Source organism: Musa acuminata, chromosome BXJ3-6, assembly GCF_036884655.1.
Source record: "Musa acuminata AAA Group cultivar baxijiao chromosome BXJ3-6, Cavendish_Baxijiao_AAA, whole genome shotgun sequence".
Lineage (NCBI taxonomy): Eukaryota > Viridiplantae > Streptophyta > Magnoliopsida > Zingiberales > Musaceae > Musa > Musa acuminata.
Window position 1 is genome coordinate 8,687,423 of NC_088354.1, and position 26,085 is coordinate 8,713,507.

A 26,085-nucleotide genomic window follows, 5' to 3' on the forward strand; every position below is an offset into this window, starting at 1 on the left:
TCGGACAGCCCACCAGCGTCCAACAACTCAAGGCGAAAGGCGAGTCGAACTCGTTTGAACGATCCCCCAAGTTCGTTAAGACACCAATTGTGCTACGTGGCACCCTGAGATCACCGAGGCTCCTCGTTCTGTAGTGCGGTAACTTCACGACACGTCTCCAGAGTCGACTCTCCATGAGAACTCATTATCGACCGTTGGATTTACTTCCGCTCTGATCTGATCGTTTCTCGCAAGGTCGAATACATGCGGAAATTTAGCGAGGTGCCGTTTCGTTAATATATTGTTTAGGACAAGTAAACAACAGAGGAGGAGTAATATAAAATAGCCCACTTCGCTTTCGTTTCACTGTAGTTAAACTTATTATTAGTACTCTCCCACATTACTTGCAACGAGGGCGATTGGAAGAGGCGGGGAGGAGGTGGAGGAGGCAGCCAGGGTTGCTTTCGCAAGCGATCGATTCGATCGAAACCGTAGAAAGTAGATCTCAATCGCGATGGAAGAGGAGTTGTGAGGAAGAACCCTAGTTCTCCGAGTCGGAGCTGAGGTCGCATTTTCGAAATCTTTGCTCTTTGTTTGAATGGGACTTTTGCTTTCGATGTGAGAGCGCATCAGATCCGGGATGTCAGATCTGTGCGATTTCAGAGCGGAGGGGTTCGTAGGCGAGGCCGCCGTGGGAAATGCAACGCCGCAGAAGGCATCGGCCGTTCTGACGACGTCTTCGTCGTTCAAGATCGAAGGGAGGGCGGCGTCGGCCCTGAGGCGGAGGGCCTCAATGAAGCCCAACTTGGAGGCGGAGGAGTTTATAAATCTGCTCCACGGATCGGATCCGGTGAGGGTCGAGCTCTGCAGGCTCGAGAATGAAGTCAGAGGTGGGAATGTGGTTTGATGCAGTTTTCTCTTCTGGTTTATTTGGCTGGTTGCTTTCGCACTGAAGTTTGTCTGAATTTTTTGAGGGGTTTGCAGACAGAGATCGAGAATTGTCTGAGGCACAGGCAGAGATCAAGGCTCTGAGATTGTCAGAGCGTGCGAGAGAGAAGGCAGTCGAAGAGGTGAGTGGTCGATTTCACTCCTGCTAAATCATCTTGTGAGACGGGAAGTATTCAGACAATTTTCTTGAAGATCTTTCTTTAAGATCCTGTTATTTGATAAGTTTGTAATTATTGTTATTTTTGTTGAAGATAAAATTTCTTGTTTTTGTCCTCATCGGAACCAACATGGTGAATTTCTCACTTATTTTCATATTGTAGTACTACTATCTTGTTGTCCATGAAGTTCTAATGATTGAATCCTTTCTGGCTTTTGTCAAAAAGGTTTCTACATGGAGTGCTCTAAGATTCTATGTTGTAATTTGATGTTATATCCTTAGTTTGTGCAATCAAGAAATGGCATTACCATGGAAAGAAATGGCTATATTAGTCAAACTAGTGTCAAGTTTTATTAGGTTATCTATTTCTCCTTCTACTTGTTGCATTTGTCTTCGGTATTTGTTCACTCAAGTATATGTAAAGAAATTTCTGAAACAAATGATGATATTAGATACTTAGTGGGTTGTATTCTGAATCTTTTCTCACCTATGTCAGCTAACAGAAGAAGTGAATAAGATGGATGAGAAGCTGAAGCTCACTGAATCACTTCTAGAGAACAGGGTAGTCACTAAATTTCCTTGTTATTGCTGTTCTGTCATTTGTATGATTCTATGATGAGGGAGTGGTTGATGTTAAATTGAACATGCAGAATCTTGAAATCAAGAAGATAAATGATGAGAAGAAAGCAGCTTTGGCTGCCCAGTTTGCAGCAGAGGCAACACTTAGAAGAGTCCATGCAGCTCAAAAAGATGATGACATGCCCCCAATCGAAGCCATTCTTGCACCCCTTGAGGCAGAGTTGAAGCTAGCTCGGCAAGAGGTCCCCTTTTGAAACCTTGCTCCTGCAAAATGTATCATCCATAAATTTTTCTTTGATATCTTTGCCTGTGTTTAGCACTTAGGAACCACCTTCCTTGTATATTCAGTTTATCAACAAATTAATTTTCTTGCAATATCTGCTCAAGTTTTTTCTTTTTCTTTTTTTGTGGTATGTTTGTTCCTTCTTTTAAACCATCTGATTGATATTTTAAATTCTTCATGTGAGTGTTGCTGGCAATTGAACATCTCCTGATGTTGATTTTTTATTCAGTTTCCAATTGCTAACCTTTGCAGTGTTCCATTTTTATGAAAGATTACACCTCATACTTGTTGGATTTCTCTGTATTCTGAGCATGCTTTTAATGTCTCTGAATATTCGCTATCTCCAAAGCTGTTTCCACATTTATATCTCAGTTGTATTGTGCTTCTAGGACACTAAGAGATAAATCTTCTGTCAGGCGTATGACAGCTCTACAGCTCTACATTCTCTGAACATAACATCTTAGAGTTCTGTATATGTCTACTGTAAAGGAGAAGCTAGAAAAGCTAGAATTTGTTGAAGACATCCCTTCTATGTGCAGATTGCAAAGCTGCAGGATGACAACAGGGCATTAGATCGTCTTACCAAATCGAAGGAAGCTGCACTACTGGAAGCTGAACGGACTGTACAGATTGCTTTAGCAAAGGCTTCAATGGTGGATGATCTACAAAATAAGAACCAGGAGTTGATGAAACAGATTGAGATCTGTCAGGTATACAGGAAAAAATGATAATAATTCTCCACTGGTGGAATGGGGGTAGCGTCTGCATGCTGTGATGCTATTTTTATTATTATATTATTTTCACTCTCACCTCTGTCTTCATTGATTAGGAGGAGAACAAGATCCTGGATAAAATGCATCGTCAAAAGGTTGCTGAGGTTGAAAAGCTTAGCCAGACTGTGCGAGAACTCGAAGAGGCTGTTCTTGCAGGTGGCGCAGCTGCAAATGCAGTTAGGGATTACCAGCGGAAAGTTCAGGAGATGAATGTAATATATTGGGCTTTATTGTGATGTATTAGAGAGGGATTCTATTTTTGTATTTGAACTACTTGATGTCATAAGATCTAAAATATATAGTGTTGTTATTATTAAATTTTCTGGTTATATATTCAGGACGAGATGAAAACACTTGATCGTGAACTATCTCGGGCAAAGGTTTCAGCTAATAGGGTTGCAGTGGTAGTTGCAAACGAATGGAAAGATTCTAATGACAAAGTTATGCCTGTTAAACAGTGGCTGGAGGAACGGAGATTCATGCAGGTTAGTGCTAATGGTTGCGGATGATCTTCTCATTGCAGATGCTATGTTTAGGAATTTTTTTTTGTTCCAGATCACACTGCTCTGTTTGCAGGATTCCATTTGATATGCCCATTTTCGATTTTTTTCCCTTGTCATAGAAAATATTGTCATCAGCTTACATGGTTTTGCAGGGTGAAATGCAGCAACTTCGAGATAAGCTTGTTATAGCAGAACGTACTGCAAGATCCGAAGCTCAGTTAAAAGTAGTGATTTTCCTTCAAATACTTAACATTTTTATATTCAAGTGATTAAAGCATATGAGGTTGCAATTTTTCTGACATTTCAGGAGAAGTTTCAGTTACGGCTCAAGGTTTTAGAAGATGGATCGAGAATGTCGGCTAGTGGTACTTACCGCACGACCATAGAGGGGAAGAGTGTAAGCAATGGTCCTTCACGTCGTCAGTCCCTTGGTGGAGCTGATAATGTTCCTAAGAGTGTAAATGGCTTCCTTTCAAAGAGACCATCTTTTCAGATGAGATCTTCTGTTTCTAGTAGCACAGTTCTCAAACATGCCAAAGGAGCATCCAAGTCATTTGATGGTGGCACTAGATCATTGGACCGTAGCAAAGTCCTTTTGACTGGTGCAGGCTTGTCACTGAACAGATCTTCTGATGCAACTGGAGATGGTGTGACACATGAAAGTTGGAAGAAAATTCCAGATGAGAAGACCAATGATTTCCCTAATGTTGACTCAGATGATTGTGTCTCTGGACTATTGTATGACATGTTGCAGAAGGAGGTAATTACACTGAGGAAAGCATGCCATGAGAAGGACCAAAGCTTAAAAGACAAGGATGATGCGATTGAGGTAAGTGCTCTGTTAACATCACTGTAAGATAATCCTTCTGCCATTTCCAAACTCTTGTAAATTCTGCTGTGAATATTCTAAATCAGATGCTGGCCAAGAAAGTTGATATGTTGACTAAAGCAATGGAAGTGGAGGCAAAAAAGATGAGAAGAGAAGTGGCTGCAATGGAGAAAGAAGTGGCTGCTATGCGAGTGGAGAAAGAACAAGATAACAAGTCTAAGCGACTTGGTGGTTCCAAGGGTCTGGCCAATAGTTCTCAGCTGCCACCAGGAAGGTATGACAAGTAGATGTTCTTAGAAAATCACATTTTATATCAATTGGTCAAGTTCTTCTTACTGCATATTATTAACTTTTGATGATTTTGGTCTTAATTCTACTATTGTAACAGCTGAATAATGGAGAATCATTAGTTATAATCAGGCTCAGGATTAAAATCTCATAGTGGCATGCTCAGGCACTCATTTTTTACACTTAACATGTACCATTCATTTCCAGTTATTTGTTTATCGTGATATAAAATGTATAGTATGTTTGATAGCTTAGTTTTTCTTCTGGCTATTTTCTTCATTTATTTATAGTAGGTTTCAGCATATTATATCTCCATATTTAGTTAAATTAAACCAACAGAATATGTAAATTTAAGTTTTGCAATATGCTAAATTTGAATTCAATGGAATAATGAATGCTGTTTATGCAGGTGGCATTTGTTATCTCTGTTTTGATTAAGATTTGATAAAAAAATACATTGCTTAAATTAAATCATTATGATAACTAGGGCATCAGGTCAATCCTTTGCTGTTAACAATTTTTTAGGATTCGAGGTATTTCATATATTTTATGATTCCAAGTAATGTCTTTTTTTGTCTAAGATGAAACATGGACTTACCAATTTTCACCTCGGCTGTGTTTAATACGGTGATGCTTTTTTGTTCAAAAAGAAAAATACAATATCACAATTCATGTTGATAACCCATTAATGAGTTTACTGTTGATACTTGCTAAGATGGTAACAGATGTTGTCGTATACTTTCATGACCCAGTCACAAAACATTATTTGTTTGAACCCGAAATGTTGGGGTGGCCGTAAAATTGCTAATTGTCACATAATTCTGTTCTGACTTCAGGGCTGTCCCTCGAAGTGGGTTGATGCGCAACCTATGACAAGAAAATAGGAAGTATGAACAAATCAAGAAGAGATTCAGCATAAGGCTACTTTCTTCTTATGTATTTTTCATCTTCTTATGCTTGCTGTTGATTTCTTCATCGAGACCAGCACCAGACGACCTTGCAACAATTTGTTAGGGAGCTCATTTGGGAGACTCAGGTCTGTTTGCAGCTGACATCGACTGTAGTTGCCTTCTGCAAGTGATTGTTGGGTTTTCTAACTTAAAAGACCTGTCATTTTGGTAGGCCAATGCCTTATTTGTTTGTATAGCCTGCTCTATCTTTGTTATTCGGCATTTTGCAATCGCCTCAGTGTTGTGGTTTTTTTGTTTTGCTTATTTTCCAAGGATGTGAATATTATGTAAGTCCATATTTGTTTCATATTTGTGTTGGTCGGTCTTGATTTTAGGTAGTTCTTGCTAAAGTTTGTGTTAGATCTTTTGGCCAAAGCTCGTGCTTCGCATAATCCAAATGGTGTTTAGTAGAACCCGCCATATCGAATCGAGTGTTGTCGACACTTTTCATGATCGCCTTGGCGACCTTCGTAAACTAAGACGTGAGACATCTCAGTTCGTAGACCTGACCCGTCGGAATCATGGAGTAATTTATTTTTTTATTACTACAATAGCTTTTAAAGCATTAATATAAATAAAAAAATCAATCGATGTCAATAATGTATTATATATCACGACAGCATATGTAAATTTGGGTTTTGAAATATGCTAGATTTGATAATTTAATGGAATAATTAGTTAAATATGATTATAAAATTATTTTCTAATATTTATTATTGGCTTGAAAAATGGACGATTGAGATTTAATCCCACAAGCGAGATGGATGAATTTTTAGGGCTTCGTACCGGTGAACCATTTACTTAATTTCCCTCCCTCCTCATATATATCGCCCATCGCGTCTTTTCGGTCATGTTTTCTCCCAAGAAATGGCGCCTATTAATGGCCGGATTGGCCTGCTTGATCAGGCTTGGGCGACAACCGCGGCGACGGCTCTCTCATGAAAGCCGTTTACTCGATCCCCGTCGTCGGACGACTGGTATCTCTCGCTCTCCCTGCACCGTTGATCTAACCCCTTCCCTTCGCCATTCTAGTTTGGTTTGGATAGCATCATCATTAACCATGGGCCTTGCACTTTTAATCATCACAATGTTTTTTACAGGCTTGACAGTCGTAGAGGTTGTGAGATTTTGTTTTTCGATATCAGGAGTGTTGAGAAATCAGAGTATCTATCTACATGTGACAAGTTAACTCCAGAATAGCTCCCACTGAATTGGGAAACCAGATTTTGAATGAACAAATTGTTGTTTACAAAAATCACAACAGAAATAATCTTAATGTACTTGTTGCTTTCATTTTTTTATTGAAAATTGCAAGGAATTTAACAATTCTTCATTGTTCTCTTGTTAGAGCTTATGGTAATATTACTTGGACAAAGCCATTGCAAGGTGAAAACAACCCTATATGAATTTAAGATGACTTGGATTTTAATTCTTATTAGTTTTCCTTTAATAGATCTTTTAGCTGCATAATGCAAACTGGACTAAATCGACTATAACTACTATATTTAGGGACATTGTGGTGCTTCATGAAACCATTTGATAATAAAGCAAATGGTTAAACCTACTTGGCACATTAGAATGATGAACAAGATGTGAATGAAGTTGCATAACAACTTTTAAACCCACTAAAGAGTTTATTTTTAAGAGATGGACCCCCAAAGTTAAGGCTTCATATTCTAAACAAATTTCATTCATATGACACCCATAATTTCTTTACCTGGCTATAGTTTTCATTTTATTTTTCTTTCAATAATAAAGATTTATATAGCTATCTAACATGAGAGAGTTGGATATGTTAATAACTTGTCATCTTCAATGCTCTGCAGTGTTATGAAAGATATGGAGAATGGAAATGAAAATATTGTTATCACTCTTGATCCGCGACGACTTGGACAAGGCATCTTTGATATCAGCTCATGGGTTGTTCATCAGCTTTCAGATTTTAGAGGTAAATCTCTTACTGATAAATCAGTTTACTTTACTTTAAAATATGATTGGCATAATTCAGGCACTTCATAAGCTGTAGAAACAACAGAGCCGGTAGGCAACATTTGCATAGAAACAAGGAGATTTCCATATTAATTTCCAGTTGCATTTTAGATTTTAATTTTATGTAAAGGCACTAGCATTCTTGCCTCATCAAGAACTAGTTATATGATCTAAACTTATTATCCAAATTTAGTGTCTGTATGATCCATACTTATTATTCTGAACTAAGAGGCAAGTCTTGCTAGTTTATTGATGCAGTTTGCTTGGAGTCTAAAGTATGCCATGGATCATTTGCTTGGAGTTTGGAAAACGATCACTGTATTTTCGGAAAAAAAGAAGGTAAGGCAATTGCTCGTGAAATTATCATTTTTTTTGAATTATTTTTCGGATGGTACTCTTTTCATAATTCTCAAACAATCATCCTTTATTTCAAAATTTTCAATAATGCCTTCCAAAAGCTGCCGTGTATTTTTTTTCTCCCAAATTCAAAAAGTTTTTTTTTGTCAACTGTTGATGGTGTTTTTGTTTTAAAAATATTATGATTATTTTTGTTTTAAAAATACTATATAGTGTTTTTGTTTCAAAAACATTATGACATCAATATTTATTTCAAAAACACTCACTATAGAGTGTTTTTGAACTAGCCTTACAGTGTTTTTTGGGGATAAAAAACACTATAAGGCTGGTTCAAAAAGACTATCTAGTGTTTTTAAAAATAAAAATACTCTACAATATTTTTAAAATAATATACAGTGTTTTATGGGTTAGTTTAAACAGGTGATGGGAAAGTTTTTTGGATTTGGGTGAAAAAAAAAGATAGCTTTTTTAAAGGGTATTTTTGAAACATTAGAAATAAGAGATGACTGTTTAGAAATTATGAAAAGGGGTATCATCCTAGAAAAAACTCAAAAAAGGATTTTTTTCCTGGTCAATTATGTAAAAGGGTATGCCACTTTTCCTTTTCTTCCATATAATTTCTTAAACTCTTTTTTTGGGAAATTGGATCCATTTAACCCACTCATAGCTAGTTCATTAAAACATAGGTTTCAAGTTTAGAAACCTATGTTTTTTTTTAATCAGTAAATAATGTACAAGATGCTCAAATATAAAAAATTTAAGATCATTACTTAACTGATGAAGATGAGATTTGAATCCAAGATATGGACTTCATGACATTCAATTTACTCTCAAGGCAGTAAATCAAACTTTTAAAGATATGGACATAACCTTCTAAAATTTGGTTCTAGTAATCCTTGCTTGGTTCGAATAATCTTCAATTGGGTTTTTGATTTGCATCCTATAATCAAACTTTATAGATGGTTTGAGTGCCCAACTACTCCATTATTGTTAGGCAAATGGACAAACCAACCAGGTCTCCCCAACCGATGTAACTACTACACTATTATGTACACAAGACTCGACAAATCCCAGGATTCCCAACCAACTCGGGCGAGTCCACGGGCGCCGCTGAGTCACGGCTCGTCCATTTCCTCGTGCAGCAGGTCCTGCAGCGCCTTCTCTGACTCAGCCCGGTAATCCGCGGCCACGAAGGGGTGGCCCAGGAGTTCTGCCACCGACCACCGCTTCCTGCTCTCCTTCTGCAGGCAGCAATCTAGGAACCCCCGGAACTCGCTAGACGCTGCCCCCTCCGGCACTGCCCTAGCCGCCTCCCCGAAGCAAATCACCACCATCAGCGCCGCCCAGTCCAGCCGCGCCCCCTTAGGGAGCAACGGGAAGTGTCCCCGGTGCAGCTCCAGCACCGCCAGCCCTAAGCTCCACACGTCGGCCGCGTAGGGGTCGTAGTCCCCACCGTACGACTCCGAGTCGAACCGCTCCGGGCTCATGTACGCGCACGTCCCCACATAGGAGTCGCAGGGGTCCAGCGACCGCCGAAGCACCTTGCCCACGCCGAAGTCGGCGATCTTGACCTCGCCGGTGGCGTTGATGAGGAGGTTCGCGGGCTTGATGTCGCGGTGGACGATCTGGCGGGAGTGGAGATCGGCGAGGCCGAGGAGTGCCTGGCGGGCGACGGCCGCGAGGGCAGGCTCCGGGAAAGGGCGGTAGCCGCGGCGGCGAAGCAAGGCGTCGAGGGAGCCGCCGTCCATGTGTTCCAGGAGCAGAGCAACGTCCCCGGAGGGCGTCGGGGCCATGCCGTGGAAGCGGACAACGCGGTCGGAGCCGGCGGCGCGGCGGAGGATATCGACCTCGCGGTACACCTGGCGGCGGAGGAAGGCGTCGGCGGTGTCGGTGTGCACCACCTTGAGGGCGTACACCGCGGCGGTGACGCGGTGGCGTACCTCGTAGACGGTGCCCCCATTGCCGTGGCCGAGGACCCGGAGCTTCTCGAACTCCGACAGCCGGAACTCCGCGTCGTCGGTGGCTGCATAAGAGGTGGAGCACCGCTGCGGCGACACGGGAAAGCGGAGGCGGCAGTCAGCGGCGGCGGGAACGGGGAGTTCAACGGTGAGATTGAGGTGAGGGAGCCGGCGCTCGCGGACAAGGGCCATGGGCGATTTGAGAGTGTTATGGTCTTGGATAAGACCGAGGGAATCGAGAAGGCTTCTATCAAGGGGAGTGATATGGTCTTGGATTAGGAGGACACTGTTTTCCAGAGGTGAGACTTCTATAAAGGGTGAGCGGGATAGGAAACGCGTGTGTACGTCGGCACCGACGGTGAGCTGATGTGTGGGATTTGTTGGGATGATCCCAGAGAGTTGCTTGGTGGCACCTTGAGGTGACAGTGGCGGAGTGGTGAGTGGGTCCGCTGGGCACGGTGTGTGGAACTTGTACGCTCGATGGATGTAGACACGTCGAGGTAATTTCTTGCGTCTTCGGAATCCTCTGGGAATCCCCAGGAAATTTTCTGCCACAAAATAAACAAAATTATTCCTTATCCAGCAAGCAAGCAGGGCAAAGTGCTGGAAAACCACTGATGCCAGCGCGGCACATCCCCCTCGAATAAGGCGTTTACCAACACCTTCGGTCATCCTCACTCTCGCTCTATGTAAAGGGTACGTGGAATCCAACAGTTTCCTCCGCACCGCCCCTATGTGCCATTGGGAGACAGCTGGGGAGGTAAGCCACTTGGTACAGACTAATACCAGGGAAGGAGACCGGACATCACAGGGATTGAGCTCATGTGTTGCATCATCTTTGTTCCTGTGGATAACCGACCAAAATATTGACTTTGTTGTTTTTCTTCACGGCTCCTCTACGCTGCAGAGGCTTTGAGCTTGACCATCCCAAGTTGCTTGGATGCCACAATGGCATTTCCTACTGATAACCCAGTGTTCCCTTCTCGGCCAAGCCTCCCCCCCATCCATTAAAGTAAGTTGGTGTCTTCATGAGTGTATATATTAAAGAGAGCAAGTAAATTACTTGTGACATTTTTCTTTTTGGTTTCTACTGAGAATATATAAAGTCCAAGCCGAGTAAATGATACTGTAAATAAATAATACATACAGGTGGAGATACTACATGGAGACTTCACTTGCGGCGCTTAAGCGAAAGATGTGGGCTGGCCCGGCCACATCGTCCGGCCCATCCACGGCTCTTGGCCGACGAGATCGCGATCGAGATCGAGAGAAAGGAGATAGAGAGAAAATGCTGCGGGTGTCGGAGGAAGAGGGGAACCGGAAGCGGGAGAGCTACGTGGAGAGCTACAGGCAGCTCGGCCGATCCCTCCTCGATCTCCAACGCGCCGCCGACCGCGTCTTCGACACCATCTCGCGAAGGGTTCCCTCCCCCTTTCATCCGTTCAATCTTGCTTCCTAGTCGCTTGTTTTGTTTCGTCTCTTATTGGATTCGTGATTCGTTCTATTTTCTTCTCATGTCGATTTTGTTCTTTCAGGCAGGAGAGGAACGAGATAAGCTGACGGAGATATCTCGGAGGATCCAGTTAGCCAAAGTAATCGTTCCTATCTCATCTTCACTATGACTTCCACAAATCAAGAACTCTCTCTCTCTCTCTCTAATTTGCAGTTTCTTGGATTTGGTAAGAGAGTTATTGGGCGAGTGGTAGCAGTGTCGTGTGTAGTTTTCGAAGCCCTAAGTAATCCGAAATTCCCATCGAGTTGCCTGGACAGTCATGGCAGTGTATAAATATATCTTGTATTTATTATCTTTACCATTTTCTTTCACATATTAGACATTAGAAGGCAATGCAATATAAATAGAAATTTGTATGCTCACATTGTCAATTAAGCTTAATCTTATCGATCCAATTTAGCTCTAATCTGTTGTATGAACATGGAATTTTGCATTATAGGCTCAAATAGATGTGCTGTCTCGTTCTGAACAAGCATTGACGATCAAGTCACCATCCCGATATCCATCCAGCTCTATTCAAGAAGAGGACTTCCGACCCTTATTTCCATATCATGGTGGAGATGCCGATGAAGGGTCTTCGGTTGCAAATTTGTTAGTGAATGGAGGATTGAATAGGGTATCAATTTTCTTTTTCACAGTTTAGCATCAATTCTGGTTTTAGGTCTCATTCCTCATACAATTGATTTAGCAGGAATTTGGTGCAGATGGAACACTTGAACTCTTTCAGTTTTTTTCTGAACAAAATATTGGATACCCTTTAAAGGAGACTGAGGCAAAGGTAGATAAGAAAGAAGCTCTATTTCACTTCTTGTCTTAGCCTTGCATTTTATGATGATTATTCTAGTCTGTCAGCTTTATTTTAGTTTTTATAGCTTTTCATCTTGTTCACTCAAATGAGCCATTTGTTTTGACGCCTTTTCTCTCTGAATGACAACCCCAAATTGCATTGCATTTGATTGATGTAAGTACCTTATAACTTATAACCTAACTATCCCTCTATATATTCAAATGCAAAATAAGCTTGGCACATTGATGCTATCAAAATTAGGTTTCTAAGTAATTTGTCACCAGCTGTCAGTAAATGATTGAAAGTACACAAATCATACTCCACATAAGGCAAGCATATGGGAATGTAGGCCACAGCTGAAATAAATAATTTCTGCTGGCAAACTTTTATGAGAACATGGTAATATGGTTGTTTTGATACCATCTCTTTTGAGATTATCAAGGATCACACTCAAACTAAAACATGCAAGGAATTGTTGCAAAATACATACAAGACTCTGTCCTGTTCTTACATTTACAGAGGCATATGGCTAAGATACGAGAGGGCTAAGACCTCAGTTAAAACGAGGGTGAGCATATCTTTCATTTGCTGCAGTTTTTTCACTCTATTCTTCTAGCACCTCCAGTATGAAGTTTCTTGACCATCTTCATTAGTGCAGACATTGTTTTCTTAGCTTGTATCAATCACCCTAAGTCATTTTTCATGATTTAAGACTCGTGGATGGCTAACGTGCATATGTAGTTCCTTTAATGCTGTGCATTGTTTGCTTCGTCTTTTATGTACTTTCTCTATCTAAAATTATCTTAAGTTACCAGAATTTAATCTTGGGTGGATAACAGCCAGTGATGTTCAATCAGTCATCCTAATTTATTGGTCTGCTGGGGAAGGTTGGTACCTTTTTTGCGAATATCTCATGAGAACTGCAAAAATTCCATGTATGAACTATGAAGCATCAAAATGTTTCCATTCAAATATCTTTACGCACTTTAGTGCTAGGTAAAACTTAATATGCCAAGCTAGACAAATGTTGTAAATAAATATGCACAACATATTTCGATGTTCATTTTTTTCTTTTATAACATATCTGTAAATGAAGTAATTTCTTGCTTTTCAACACCTTCTATATAGCAACAAGTAGTATGCTTCTTTTGTATCTTCTATTAAGTGTTTTCTCACTATAGAATGCTATTTGTGATATGAATTCCTGATGGAATATATGCAATACCATGATTTCACTTGCTAATTTTACCATTCTAGGGTTATCCAAGACAAGACATGTTCTTGGAGAAGATTCTAGAAGCACCAAAAGATTCTGATGACAGGTGCATAGTGTTTGTATCTAGTTTTTTTTTCTTAAGCATGACTACATCGGTTGATTTCTCTTAAGCATGACTACATCGGTTGATTTCATGCACTTGATGCTTGCCTCTGATGCCAACCACATTGATACATTTTGAAGTGTGCATAACTGTGCTGTGGCTATGCCATAATCGTTCTAGATACATGCATGTGTTGGCAATTCGATCTGTGTGCTGGGCACATGTGCATACATGTGCCTGATTTGAAAATTATGCATGGCACATGGCCAGATGTGCTGTGTTAGTTCAAAGTCCCCATGATTGGTATTTGATATAGTTGGCACATTGTCACTCTGTTATAAATAGTGCCTATAAGATTTTTGACTTTAATTGACAATATGCCAAATAATGGACAGCTGAGGTGAATGCTATGCAATGGAAGTTATCAAAGGAAAAAACTATTGCCTATGTTGTATTCTGCTTCAGACGTGAATGTTGAATCTGACTTGAGATGGAAAACTAATGGAGATCCATGTTCTAATGCGACATTCTGAAAATTATTAACTCAAAAACAACTGCTAGCTGTAGTCGCCTAACTATTGGGCGTCTGAAGAATATGTACTACATGGGTAAGTTCTTTGTTGTTGCTCTAATGCCCAAGCTGATATTAGACATCTTTTTGGTACCACTCCAACCATCTACTGCCCCCCAGAACAATTTGTTTCATAACCATTCTGCCTTTGATACAAATTAAACTTGTATGTCAGTTGTTTTTTATACATGTATTATTGTGTTAAAACTTAAAAGCTTAAAAAGCTAATCCATTAACTTTCAATATGTAGTTCACCAGTTCATCATAATCAAGAAACGGTTAACTAATCACATCACAGATGGTATAAATTCCTATCCAGCTTCCTTTGTTGGACTGGTTTTTCTGTCCTTATGGTCAATACCACTCCAATGACAGGTTGGTTATCAAACTGACTGATACTTCTGTCTCTGCTTGACAGTACAATTAAGAGGATGGTACTATCATCATTTGTTTAGGCAGCAACGTAATTTGGCAGTATCAATCTAGTTTCTGCATATTTTGAAATCCATGTGGATCCAGAACAACAGTTGCACCTGAAAAGCTGATAATAACGACTACAGATTGTCATTCTGCATTATAGACACAAAATGCTTACTTAGTCATCAAGTGAGATATATATATATATATATATATATATATATATATATATATATATGTGTGTGTGTGTGTGTGTGTGTGTGTGTGTGTGTGTTTGTGTTTGTATATATATATATATACATATATATATACATATGTATATATATACATATATATATACATATGTATATATGTATATATATGAATATACATATACATATACATACATATATATATATATATATATATATATATATATATATATATATATATACATATACATATATATATATATACATGACCTGTTACTCATAGATTGGGCAGACCAAATTGCTAGGAAACTACTCAGAGTATGTATCTGATGGTGAACTTGAATGTGACTACAGAAAGGATACCTGTTAGGGCAGTACCAGACATCTATTTTTGTAGATGAATTTTCATTTGCTTAAATCATGCATTATTGTGCTTAAATGACTATATGCTGCTGTTTATGCTTTGATGGTGACTTACTGCTTGAAATGTGCAATGTTGTCCTGGTTCGATATTTCCCATTTACTAATACCAACCTTCAGTGATTCACATGCTTGAAAGTTTCCAGATGGTGAGCTGACTAGTAATTTGTAGCCAGTAGATAACCTGGTATCTACCTGCATAATATCTCACAAAATACTACTACTTATATTGATTTTTGCTTATGCTTCATGCGATTCTTTTGTTTGACTTGTCCTTTGGTTGGTTATCTTGTGGCACACTCTGCAATCTGATCCTCCTCCAATGCTACATTTGACCAACAGAGCTTGCCTTTATGAAATCGGTGATGTGAACTTCACTTTCTATTGACAGCTTTCTAGCATTTGATATCTTTACCCCTGTCTCCAAGCTGGATACCAAAAAGGATGACCTGCCACCCGTGCCACCAAGTCTGCTGAAAAATTTTACGGTATGATTGTACCATGTCTACATCTAATTAGTGCATGAAAATTAAGATGCCATGGATCATCTTATGATGTAATGTGTATAGGGTATTCAGTGATGCTCTAAATCTTCTTTGTAGGTGAATTAGGTTCTTTTATACTCTTTTATGACACAAAGCTTTAACTTTAATCCTGCAGTCCCCTTCCGACTCGGCCGGTGTCACACTTGGATCTATTGATCATCCAGCAAAGAATATCTAGCTTCAGATATATAGGATGACTCTGATGGTGTTGCTGCACTTCCACGTCGGCGATTATTTATGGGTAGCCAATCATTACAATAACTCATTTCACAATATGTCCCTTAAAAAACAACAATTTGGTACTTGCGAAGCTGTACATATTTTCACTTTTCACATAAAACTAATTATGAGAATGATTGTCAAAGCAGTGCGTTGGTAAGTTTGTCCACAGCTTTTCGAAGGATTCTTTCTTGGTCCTTTGTAAACTCACTGATTGTCATTGTCCTTTCTGTTTAATTTGCAAAATGCATTTGAGATGTTATTTTTGGTACATCGGAATGTTCATCCAAAGCTTCCAATTGTTTTTTTTTAATCCTGTTTAAATTTCACTGATTGTTCATGTGACATTGGGTATTTTGTTGTCCTGAGCGGACTAGCAGTGTCCTCCTTCCAAGGAGGAGTGTTTTGACTATACTTTGCAGTGTGAGGCTTCTAATGTTAAACACTTTCCGGACATTCTCTAGGTTTGTTGCTTTATTCATATTCTTAGCTCAGAGCCGGACGAATTAGGCAGTCTCTCCAACCCTCATGCCAAGGTTTTCTAATTCACATAAAATTGAAGGGGAAGAAAAAAAGGCAAACCATAAAGCTCATGTCACGTTATTGGAGACGAACAATTTAATGAGGCAAAAATGCCCTTTTCCCGTCCTCATTATCGTCATAAGCGGTCTGATCGGACGGATCAAACCCGAATTGTCGATGGATCGGATCTTTTGTTATTGGAGTTGGAGATTCGATCCGTTTGTGGCCGTTGCCGTCGCTTCTCCGGTGCGCCCCCCCACCCTCTCGTTATATACTCACTCTTGGTACTTGCCCGATCACCCCTCTGACCCCCGACGCCTTTGCTTCAAGACCGCTAGGGTTTCTTCGCCACGTCTCGCTTTCGTCGGATTTGGATTCGATCGAGTTCCTCCCCGATGCCCGCTAGATCGGGCGGCAGGAAGTTCTCCTTCGACCTCCTCGCCGGCGACAGCTCCGGCGACGAGCGCAGCATCCTCCCGCGCCTGGATTCCGACCCGATCCTCTCCAACGGTGGCGATGGCGTTCGCTCGCCCCGGCGGAGGCGGAAGCACAAGGCCTCTAAGAAGAATAAGAACAAGATGGCGGTGGACGGGCCGGCGTCGGAGGATCTAAGCGTTCTAACGGAATTGGGCGACGTGAAGCCGTCCGTGGTCGAGAACGGCCGGTGCCAGGATGGGATCGGGATCAGGGTATTGGAGAATAGATCGGTGGTAGAGACGATTTGTGAGAACACGGTGGTGGAGGCGGCGTGCGAGAATTCGCAGGTCAGCCGTGTCTCTTTTGCGGAATTGAGGCAGAGGAATGTAAATGGGAGCGCGGCTGAGGAGCCAGAGGAGGATGCGACGAGCACCCGAGAGAGATTGGCAGGGCAATGGAAGCCGGAAGCCAATGGGGCCGTCTCCAAGTTGGCAAAGGAGTCGTCCCTGGACTGGAATCGGGTGATGGAAAATGATCCAAATTTTATAGGAGGTAAAGTCCTAACTTAAGCCAATAAAAGTTTTCTTCGATGTGGACTAGTAATAGAATTCGTTGTTGGAACGGTGCAATTTTACGGTATGTGTTGTGCACAACTTTTTTTCGTTTTGGAAAAGCAAAAACAAAAGTAGCCTCAATCATTAATGACCTATACACGATAAGAAAGAATAAAAAGGTAATAAAGTCTTGAGAACGGGAACATCACAATTTTTTTATTATACTCAATGCAATTTTGCAAGTTTCCAGTGCTTAGTGTGAAGTCTGCCCATGTCTCCGCTGCTTGCTTCAGTTTTCCCAGTGGCGTTATAGTAAAGGAAGAGCCAAACCACTGATATTTAGATTTTTTTTATGCTGATGTAGTTGTATTTAAGCCATTAGCACAGAATTTTTGGTTGATATGATTTAAGATGTGAACGAAAATAGATATTGGGATGTTCAAGAACAGGTTTTGCAAGCTCTAAACACAGATGTGATACTTGATTGGTGTACCAGTCTTTGTTTAAAGCATTAGGATTGCCAGGTGTCATGAACTTTGGAAAAAGAATATGCTAATTTATTTATTTATTCAAAGTGTCAGTCCAAAACTATCACAGAGAATGTTGAAGCATCGAAAACATCACTAAGGTCAGAAAAAAAATTCCAAACTGCAGATCGTCTATGGTTTATAGGGCCTTCCTTCCATGATGATTCCGATAAGGACAATCCATATAATATCTGCCCAAGGTAAAGAATCACAAGAGAGTGATCTCAAGCACCGTTTTGTGAGTAATTTACAGCTGTGTATGTTCCGATTGATCACCCGGAATCACCATCATATTTAGGTCAACATACTTGATTCCCAGAACATAAGTTAACAAAACCATTGGAATCTGCAGATCCTTACCAGACAAAAGTTCTTATTTTGACAGTTTGTTTGCTAGCCCAATGGGGTATAATGTAGTTGTTGAGAAAGTACATAGGAAGGGCACTAATAGTAAGGACACTGTTAATGAGAGTGAGGCGACCACTTAGAGAGAGGTGTTTGGCTTGCCACCAGCCAAGCCTGTTTTAAACTTCATTAATAACGAGTATCCAATCAGCTTTCTCAAGATTACTTTGTCTGGTAGGAAGTCCCAGCGTTTTGATGGGGAAATCTAACAAAGAGATCAGCGATGTATTTGTGCTTCATATGGCCCACATTGATAAATCTGGCAATGGCCTTCATGAAGTTTTTACTGAGCATCACAGCAAGTTCAACGGTATATAAAGTGGCTTAGGTCAGCCATGTGTTCAGCTGTTGGAGAAATCAAGAGGGTGCAATTATTCCTATATAAGTTAACAATTTCATTGCTAACATAGTCTGACCCAATACCTTTGATCAGATGATTAGAGATCACCTATCTTCTGCTTCCACCGAGGATGTCAGCCACTAGGATGAAGATGCAGGGAGATACAGTTGCCAAAGATCATCAACAAGAAAAGCTGATTTGGAGATTTGCACACCTTTTGAACCCATTGACACTATCTTGGTTTAAAGCCAAGCATCGATGATCCATAATTCCATTTTCTTTTGAACACTGACTAGGAGATGTTAATTATTCATTAATCTTTGTTTTGACCTTTTAGCAAGCACTTTGGAGAATACCTCTCACAAGGATATAAATCAAACTGATAAGCCTATCAAGTGTTAAATCTATGAAATTAACTTCATTGGCGCAGACGTTCTTGAAATGTTGACAAAATCATTATAAATGTAGAATAAGTTTCATAATAAGGTCATCAGTTCTAGGGGTTGTGTTTTCCCAAGGTTCCTCATTGCCGAAAAAATTTCATCTTTGTGAAAGGCAAGTCAAGGCCCTTTAGATTCATCTGTTGATCTGGGTAATATCGGCTCTTATTGAAACAGTTGAATTGAGAGCTATGCTTGATTATGATTGGATGAAATAATGAATGGCTGAATGGTTGGATCAATTAGTAAAAGACAATGTGTTTTTCCGATCTATGTTTCACTTATTTGCAGGTTTTCACATTCCACTTGGTTGAAATATGTGATTGGAATTTTTTAAGGAAAACTCTAGGAAGATGTGTACCTCATTATAGGAATTTATTTAATCTGCTAATTTTATTCTACTATGATTTAGGGCTATTATTTGGTCAGTAGGTTTAGCCCTCAGAAGAATCAATGATGGATGTTATGTATCCCATTGCAAATACTCAACCTAGATGACTTGTTGTTTATCCTTCGTTATTTTGGCTTTCAATTCATTTTAAGGATCCCCTTCTTAGATATTGCCAGAGAAATAGTTATCTGAATATCTTTAAGTAGTACCATAGCATTCTATCCAAACTAATACTCTAGAAGGGTTCTTAAACCAGATTCTAATTTATTAGAAGCTTGTGTTGGTTATGTTTGTTACTTATGCTTTTTTGGTTATATTTTGTTGCATTTGTCCACTTATCCATAAGAATACTCTGTCTTGCATATACTAAAATGCCAGCATGTAAGGTTAGTCTTTTTATTTTTTAAAATTTAGTTTATTTAAATTTGGACAATTATGTTGGAATGCATAAGAGCGCTATTTTTCTCCTTTAGATTTTCGTCTTTTTCTATGTAACTTGTGATTGACAATTTGCAAATTGTCTTGGATTCTTTTTACATATCAATTTTCACTTGTTCGCATGATTATTAATACAAAAATATATCTTTGTTCTTGGCAGAAGTCTCATTCGTGGGCAGATCACCATTTAAGTACTTCATGGGAGAGATTTACGGTGGCAGTTCCCTTAGAGGCACAATATCTGCTGGGAATGAGAAGAAAAGGCAGAGGGTCTACAATACTATGTTCCATGTGCCATGGAGATGCGAAAGGGTATATCTACAATCTTAGCATATAAAGATGAACACTTATCAAAGTCATAGATATGCATCCAAGATAATGTTATTAGTACTACCAATGGCATAGGTTTGTCCAAGAACTTGGCAACCTAGTTTGTTTTTGAAGTTGTTCCTCTTATCACAAATGAATTTAGTCATTTACCTAGGTTTAGAGTTGACCATGGGTCATGCTAGTTGCCATTAAGCCTTGAATTTTGCCTATAAAATACTTTCATATTTTCCACATTGTTTGGACACATTTTATCTAATGCATTTTAATCATCATACTTTATGTTGTCAAGGCAGAGCAAAGAACTAAAGAAGATGTCTACTAAGAAAAGCTGATAAACTGGATAGTGGCCCTCAATGAGGATAATGTAAAGGGTAACTTGTTGGATGACTTGTCTTGCATAAAGAATCTAATTGGATGATCAGAAAGCTAGGCTAGTTGGACTTGGGCCTTGATATTGAAGTCAAAGTCAGGCCAAAGATGACCATGGGCATAGACATATTTCTGCTGGTTGACACCCCTAATTATCCTTATGTTTATTTTTCGCTATCATCACGAGGGATTGAATGACAACTAACAATACATGCATACTCCTCGTTTTCCAATGTGCCGATGGTTGGCTGCTATGTCTAATGAAAGTAGCTCACAACCTCACACAATCTGGTTTTGAGCTACATACTGATTACACTATTATGAACATGTCCAGATAGAGACCATCTTTTGCATAAATTGTGGACTCCTAGTACTCTTTGTTTCTCTATGATGTGTTCAATAAATGAGAAAAGAATTAGATGTTGCAAAATTGTCAGAAGAAGTCACTTGAAGTATCATTATAAGCTACTAAATTTGCATCCATTAGGAGTAATATTTCTGATGCTGATCACAATATGCAGCTTATTATTGCAGGCTTCTTTGTCTGTTTGGACTCATTTTTGTCTTTGCTGACAATAATGCCTGCAAGAATTGCTATGGCAGTTTGGAGGGTGCTAAACACTAGGTGAGTTCCAATCTTTTTCTTTATTAGTTTCCTTTCATTTTTAGGATTACGACATTATTGCTAAATCCAAGGTGTGTCACATATTAATGGTGAAGTTTCAATTTGGTTTTATGAATTCTCTAATAAAAAAATATCTGTTTCTTAAATAGCTTATTTGAGGCCAATAAGTTTATAAATAGAGGGCCATATGGCTGTTCTGCAAAGATTTTGTTTTCATTAATAAATAATTAAGATTAGTTAGCTGGTTTGGTGTGCCACCTTTCTAGTCTATCTTTCAGTCTCCATGTTCTCTGCTAATTCCCTTTCTGTGGCACACCATATTCATTTAGATTTCCTGCCTTGTACTATTATTGGATTTTATCTGGTGTAAATTTGTGTTAGAAATTAGGAGGCGAGAGGTAAATTTGTTCTCTACTTGGCCTGCCAATAAACGTGAACCAAATTCAGTATTGTTGACTCTGCTTGTTGGCATTATATTTCCTTGGCAGGAAGTTTTGGAGACTGAGTGCTGCTGAATTGTCAGATTTTGGCTGTTTTCTTGTGTTGGCTTTAGGTGTTGCTTCTCTACAGTTAGCAGGTACATTGCCCGCATACTTTAAGCTACATCAAATTATTCTATATCTTCTAACCTTTATAAGTGTTGCCTTTTACCATGAAATGACTTGCGCACTGTACCTCGTACAATTGCCTACTTATGAATCAGATATTAGCCTAATATATCACTTCATTCGAGGACAAGGAACCATTAAATTGTATGTGGTGTACAATGTATTGGAGGTGAGCTGATAGGGCACAGGAATTTTTTAAACTCTGTTCCTTTGAAGATTGATGCTAACATTTAGAATTTGTTTCAGATATTTGACAAACTTTGTCAGTCATTTGGTGAAGATGTTTTGCAAGTTCTCTTCGACTCTGCAGAGGGACTTTCAACATGCCCCCCAGATAATATGAAATTTGAACTGATTAGATTTATTCTTGATGAAGCCATTGCAGTCATTGCTTTTGATATCCTTTGTCACAAGTGACTTCTCTTTTTTAAAATTCTGCTAGGATGAACATAGTAAATATCTTTCCTTAACTACTAGTACTTGTCCATTCTTTTATATTGTTAGCTCAGGCTATCACATTATCGACTTGCATTATTGCTCACAATAATGCTGTGCTTGCTCTACTGGTGTCAAATAATTTTGCTGAGATTAAAAGCAATGTATTCAAGCGTGTTAGCAAAGAAAACCTTCACAATTTGGTATACTATGGTGAGTTTGTTTATATTTTATCAATCTGAATCATTTGAACAGGTGGAACTCCCATGTTATTTCCTTTGTGTTGCATTGCCTTTTAGCGAGTGACTGCAATGGGGTGCCTCTTTTTCTATTCACATCATAGGTACCGATTGTTAATTGAAATTGCTGATACACAACTATTTTTTGGCTAGGAATTTAATATTAATGGTATTTATTGGACAAAATATGCGAAATATGCACATTGCTGATTTTTAGCCTTGATTTCTTGCATGAGATGATTGTGAAATAGAAAATCAAGCTGCTTGCACCGAATGTTGGTGATAATGAATTGGCCAACATTTTGTGATCATCCTAGAGGATGATGTGCTTTCAGATAGATAATATGTTTTTGTACTTGTTTGATGTGGTGAAATATTTAAGTACCAAAAATCATTCTTCCAAATGATGCAATGTTCTATTTAAACATCCTAATTGTCCCACATTGGAAGTGTGAGGAGGATTATATTAAGGCAAGATGAGTCCATAGGTATTAAATTGACCTAAGCATTTTCGGTCATGTGGTTTTAGGGCTTTAGGTTATTTGACCAATGGCCTGATTGATCCAGGTTGTGACAAATATGTGGACCTAGTACTAGGTAAGGTGAGGTGACCGAAGTAGGAAGGAACTGCCCACGGTGGATAGGGCTGGAGGCACTTCAAGTCTTTACTTTTCTATTTTCCAACAAAATTTCTTGGTTGTTTGATGAACTGCTGTGGTATATTGTTGAATTAGCTTAGAAAGTTGTATTGAGTTCTAAGTAAGAGTTACTTACTTCTCTTTATATTCTAACACTGATGATCAGATATAATAGAGAGATTCCACATCACAGCTTTTGTGCTGTTTGTGCTAGCTCAGAATATCTTGGAGGCCGAGGGACCCTGGTTTGAGAGTTTTATTACTGTAAGTTGCATCCTCCATTGGCAAACATGGTTTTCTTCTCATGATTAGTGTTCATATCGAAGAGTTTATCTCAATCATTGTATAAGCTACCAATAACTTTTACCATGTTCCAGAATGCCCTTCTGGTTTACATGTGTGAGGTGCTTGTTGATGCAATCAAGCATTCGTTCCTGGCAAAGTTCAATGAAATAAAGCCCATTGCATACTCAGAGTTTTTGGAAGACCTTTGTGAGCAGGTAAATCTAGTTCATATTTGGTTATTGTTTTTCACATTTTAACATATTTTAGCTTAATGTGCTTCCAGGCCATTGATTTTTAACTTCTTGTGGTGAAGTTCCTTTATAGTGCCTGGAAAATATAGACATGGGAAATGGTCACTACAGAAACTTTTACAGGCATTTTCATAGAGCACAATAATACAATCATACTTGGACTATGTACATAAGCATCACATAATACAATCACATTCTGACACAGAAAATTTATGCAATGCAATCTATGATCATCATATACATAAGTGCAGTATTTATATATACAGATAGCATTTATATGTATTGCCAATGTTCAGTACCTTTTGAAGCCTTGTATAGATAAGTAACCTATGCATACTGTCAGTAACATAAACAAGTTTACATGGTCCAACAGTCCCAATATTCCAATATTCAGTACATTTTGAAGCCTTGTATAGACAAGTAATCTCTGTGTATCGTCAGCAACATAAATAAGTTTAGATAGTCCAAGAGCCCCAATATTTTTTGAAGCGCGGGTGTCTGACATAGGCATAACAAGCATTTAAAGTATACATGTTTCGTAAGAATAACATGTATTTTTAAGTATCTGACGCTGGTAATGGTGTACTGAATAGAAATTTATTCAAGTATCTTTTCTGTTCTGAACTGTGATCTGTTCAGAGTACATTTTCAACTTCTTTCTGTTCTGTTAACTTGAGCGAATGTGTACCATATGCTACCATTTTACAGATTCTGCTCTCATAGTTTATATCAAAAAGTAGTTTGAGGATGAATCTTGGTATAGTGGTAAGGTTGCTCCTTTGCAACTTTTGTCTAATGTTTGAGTCACTAAAACTGTATATTCGCTTGCGGGAATGTTTCTATACGCATTGACCCTTTCCACACTCTGCATAAGTAGAAGGCTCATGTACTAGGCCACCCTGTTTTTTAGTTTGAGCTGTAGAAACTTAGGAAGTAACTGAATAGCAGACTTTAACAATGTGAATCCCCACACCACATGACTATTTTCATTTTCCAAAGTTCTTTCAATAGCCAAAAATATTGGTTTCATTTCATGTCTGCTCTAATAGACATGTTTCAGTGGTATAAACTATGCACAAAAAGACTACTGTCACTTTAAATCTCAACTTTAGCATTGCATAAATTATATACTGAGGAGATATAAATTTAGTAAACATATTAATTTATAGAATAAGCACAGCCATAAGAATTCCATGTAATTTGAATTTAATCACATCAGACTATGGGCACAAACTTGACTATTTCTGATTCCATGGTATTTTCTTGTTTATATTAATTATCATACAATAGGACCTCTTGGGAGGAGTCCTAATAATTTACTTCTTTACCTTTTTTTGAACAGTGTTTTTGTATGTATCTGTAAGTTCCTTGGATCAGATCAAAATCTGTCCATTTTGGACAATAGAAGAACTTCAGATGGAATTTTACACCAGACAACTTTAGTAGACAACCATTTTGCTTGTAAATGTAGCTTTCTACACAGGTGTCAAATGGAACAAGTAGCCAATTGCTTAAAGATTTGGCTCTAATTGGAAGCGACTGATTAATGTGGTAGAAACCTCTAATTTTGAAAGAGGACTTTTATTAGTAGAATGATTACTTACCTCATTTCATGTTTCTGCGAGAATCTTCCTTTTTCTCGTCAGCAATGCATGTGTTATTGCTAGTTTTTTTACATTGGTGCTTGCCTATTTAATCAAATTGCTTTTAGGTTTATAGAAATTGTATTGCCCATTGCATGATATCATCTCGTAATTGACATCGTCAGACTCTGAATGAGAAGCCCGATGAAGGACGCAAAGATCTTACTTTCATACCTCTCGCGCCAGCCTGCGTGGTAGGTTAAGAGCACTGGTTTTCATGTACAACCATTGTTTATTGTGATTGTCGACTGAGAACTACTTTGTAACTTGGTTTAGGTCATCAGAGTACTGACGCCAGTTTATGCTCACCTTCTTCCTTCTGGACCGCTCCCCTGGAGGTTAGTATGGATCCTCTTCTTGTCAAGCCTGACCTATATCATGCTTGCAATTTGGAAGATTCTAGTTGGATTGAGCCTGCGCCGTCTTGCCACTTGGTACATCAAGCTTCGCCGTGACAGAAAACAGCACATGGACTAACTTCTTCTTTGCTCGATTCATGCTACGAGGGATCATCGAGTTGTCTATAGTCCGCGGCTGATGAGCGTGCAATTAAAAGGTGCAACTCTCATCGTTCTCAACAAGTGCAGATACACGAGTCAGAGCAGCTTCTTTCCCTTTTATTGAGCTTTTACTAGAGCAGTCCTTACATGTTTCCTCGACTGCAACTTTAACCAATTTTGCTTGTATATGCTTCTGATCCGTTCTACCACATCTGGTCCTCTGATGGATTCAAGAAACTATTGCCTCCGTAATATTTTACGGATGGGAGTATCATAACACGTCTTTCTGAATTTAAAGGATGCTACAACTATTTAGGGTGTCATTCCAATGGCTTTATCTAACATTTGAAATGGGTTCCTTTGGTCTGCTAGGATTGGGCTCCATTACTTTCCTTCCCTTCAAGAGTTCTATTTATCTTAGCACTACTCTTTCTCGATCCTCTTTTTCTTTTTCTTTTTTCCTATCTCAACTCCTATTTCTTCAGTGTCAACCTTTACATCTGCAACTTCTTCCGGCCTTCTACAAACATACTGAGCCACGTTTACTTGTGCC

General features: G+C 39.1%; 4 protein-coding genes across 9 annotated transcripts; 3 read left to right on the plus strand and 1 right to left on the minus strand.

Annotated features, from left to right (window-relative positions):
• Positions 1-392: 392 nt before the first annotated feature.
• On the plus strand, positions 393-5,618 carry LOC135639768 (microtubule-associated protein 70-1-like). Its single transcript, XM_065153661.1, has 11 exons — positions 393-869; positions 964-1,049; positions 1,581-1,646; positions 1,735-1,905; positions 2,486-2,656; positions 2,776-2,931; positions 3,058-3,204; positions 3,375-3,446; positions 3,530-4,051; positions 4,138-4,325; positions 5,176-5,618. The coding sequence occupies exons 1-11, from the start codon at positions 620-622 to the stop codon at positions 5,210-5,212; spliced, it is 1,866 nt and encodes a 621-aa protein (XP_065009733.1). The 5' UTR covers positions 393-619; the 3' UTR covers positions 5,213-5,618.
• Positions 5,619-8,424: 2,806 nt separating this feature from the next.
• LOC103987535 (mitogen-activated protein kinase kinase 9-like) lies at positions 8,425-9,925 on the minus strand. Its single transcript, XM_009405863.3, has one exon. It carries the CDS (start codon positions 9,783-9,785, stop codon positions 8,751-8,753), a length of 1,035 nt encoding a protein of 344 aa, XP_009404138.2. The 5' UTR covers positions 9,786-9,925; the 3' UTR covers positions 8,425-8,750.
• Positions 9,926-9,941: 16 nt separating this feature from the next.
• LOC135641283 (uncharacterized) lies at positions 9,942-15,837 on the plus strand. Of its 6 annotated transcripts, none has more exons than XM_065156579.1 (9): positions 10,357-10,605; positions 10,743-11,013; positions 11,129-11,185; positions 11,260-11,373; positions 11,546-11,722; positions 11,795-11,884; positions 13,151-13,215; positions 15,203-15,299; positions 15,472-15,837. In XM_065156579.1, exons 2-9 carry the CDS (start codon positions 10,756-10,758, stop codon positions 15,532-15,534), a joined length of 921 nt encoding a protein of 306 aa, XP_065012651.1. In that variant the 5' UTR covers positions 10,357-10,605; positions 10,743-10,755; the 3' UTR covers positions 15,535-15,837. The 6 variants fall into 6 exon arrangements, 4 of the variants coding, with proteins under 4 accessions (XP_065012654.1, XP_065012651.1, XP_065012652.1 ...); XM_065156580.1 differs by having other exon boundaries at positions 10,452-10,605; positions 11,798-11,884; XR_010497704.1 differs by lacking the exon at positions 15,472-15,837 and adding an exon at positions 9,942-10,093 and having other exon boundaries at positions 10,177-10,605; positions 11,795-13,215; positions 15,203-15,287.
• Positions 15,838-16,377: 540 nt separating this feature from the next.
• Positions 16,378-25,855, plus strand: LOC103987537 (protein POLLEN DEFECTIVE IN GUIDANCE 1). The gene is made up of 11 exons (XM_009405866.3): positions 16,378-17,066; positions 19,770-19,921; positions 20,830-20,933; positions 21,422-21,510; positions 21,637-21,710; positions 21,788-21,938; positions 22,022-22,189; positions 23,020-23,117; positions 23,231-23,353; positions 25,158-25,226; positions 25,309-25,855. Exons 1-11 carry the CDS (start codon positions 16,493-16,495, stop codon positions 25,507-25,509), a joined length of 1,803 nt encoding a protein of 600 aa, XP_009404141.2. The 5' UTR covers positions 16,378-16,492; the 3' UTR covers positions 25,510-25,855.
• The last annotated feature ends 230 nt before the right edge of the window (positions 25,856-26,085 follow it).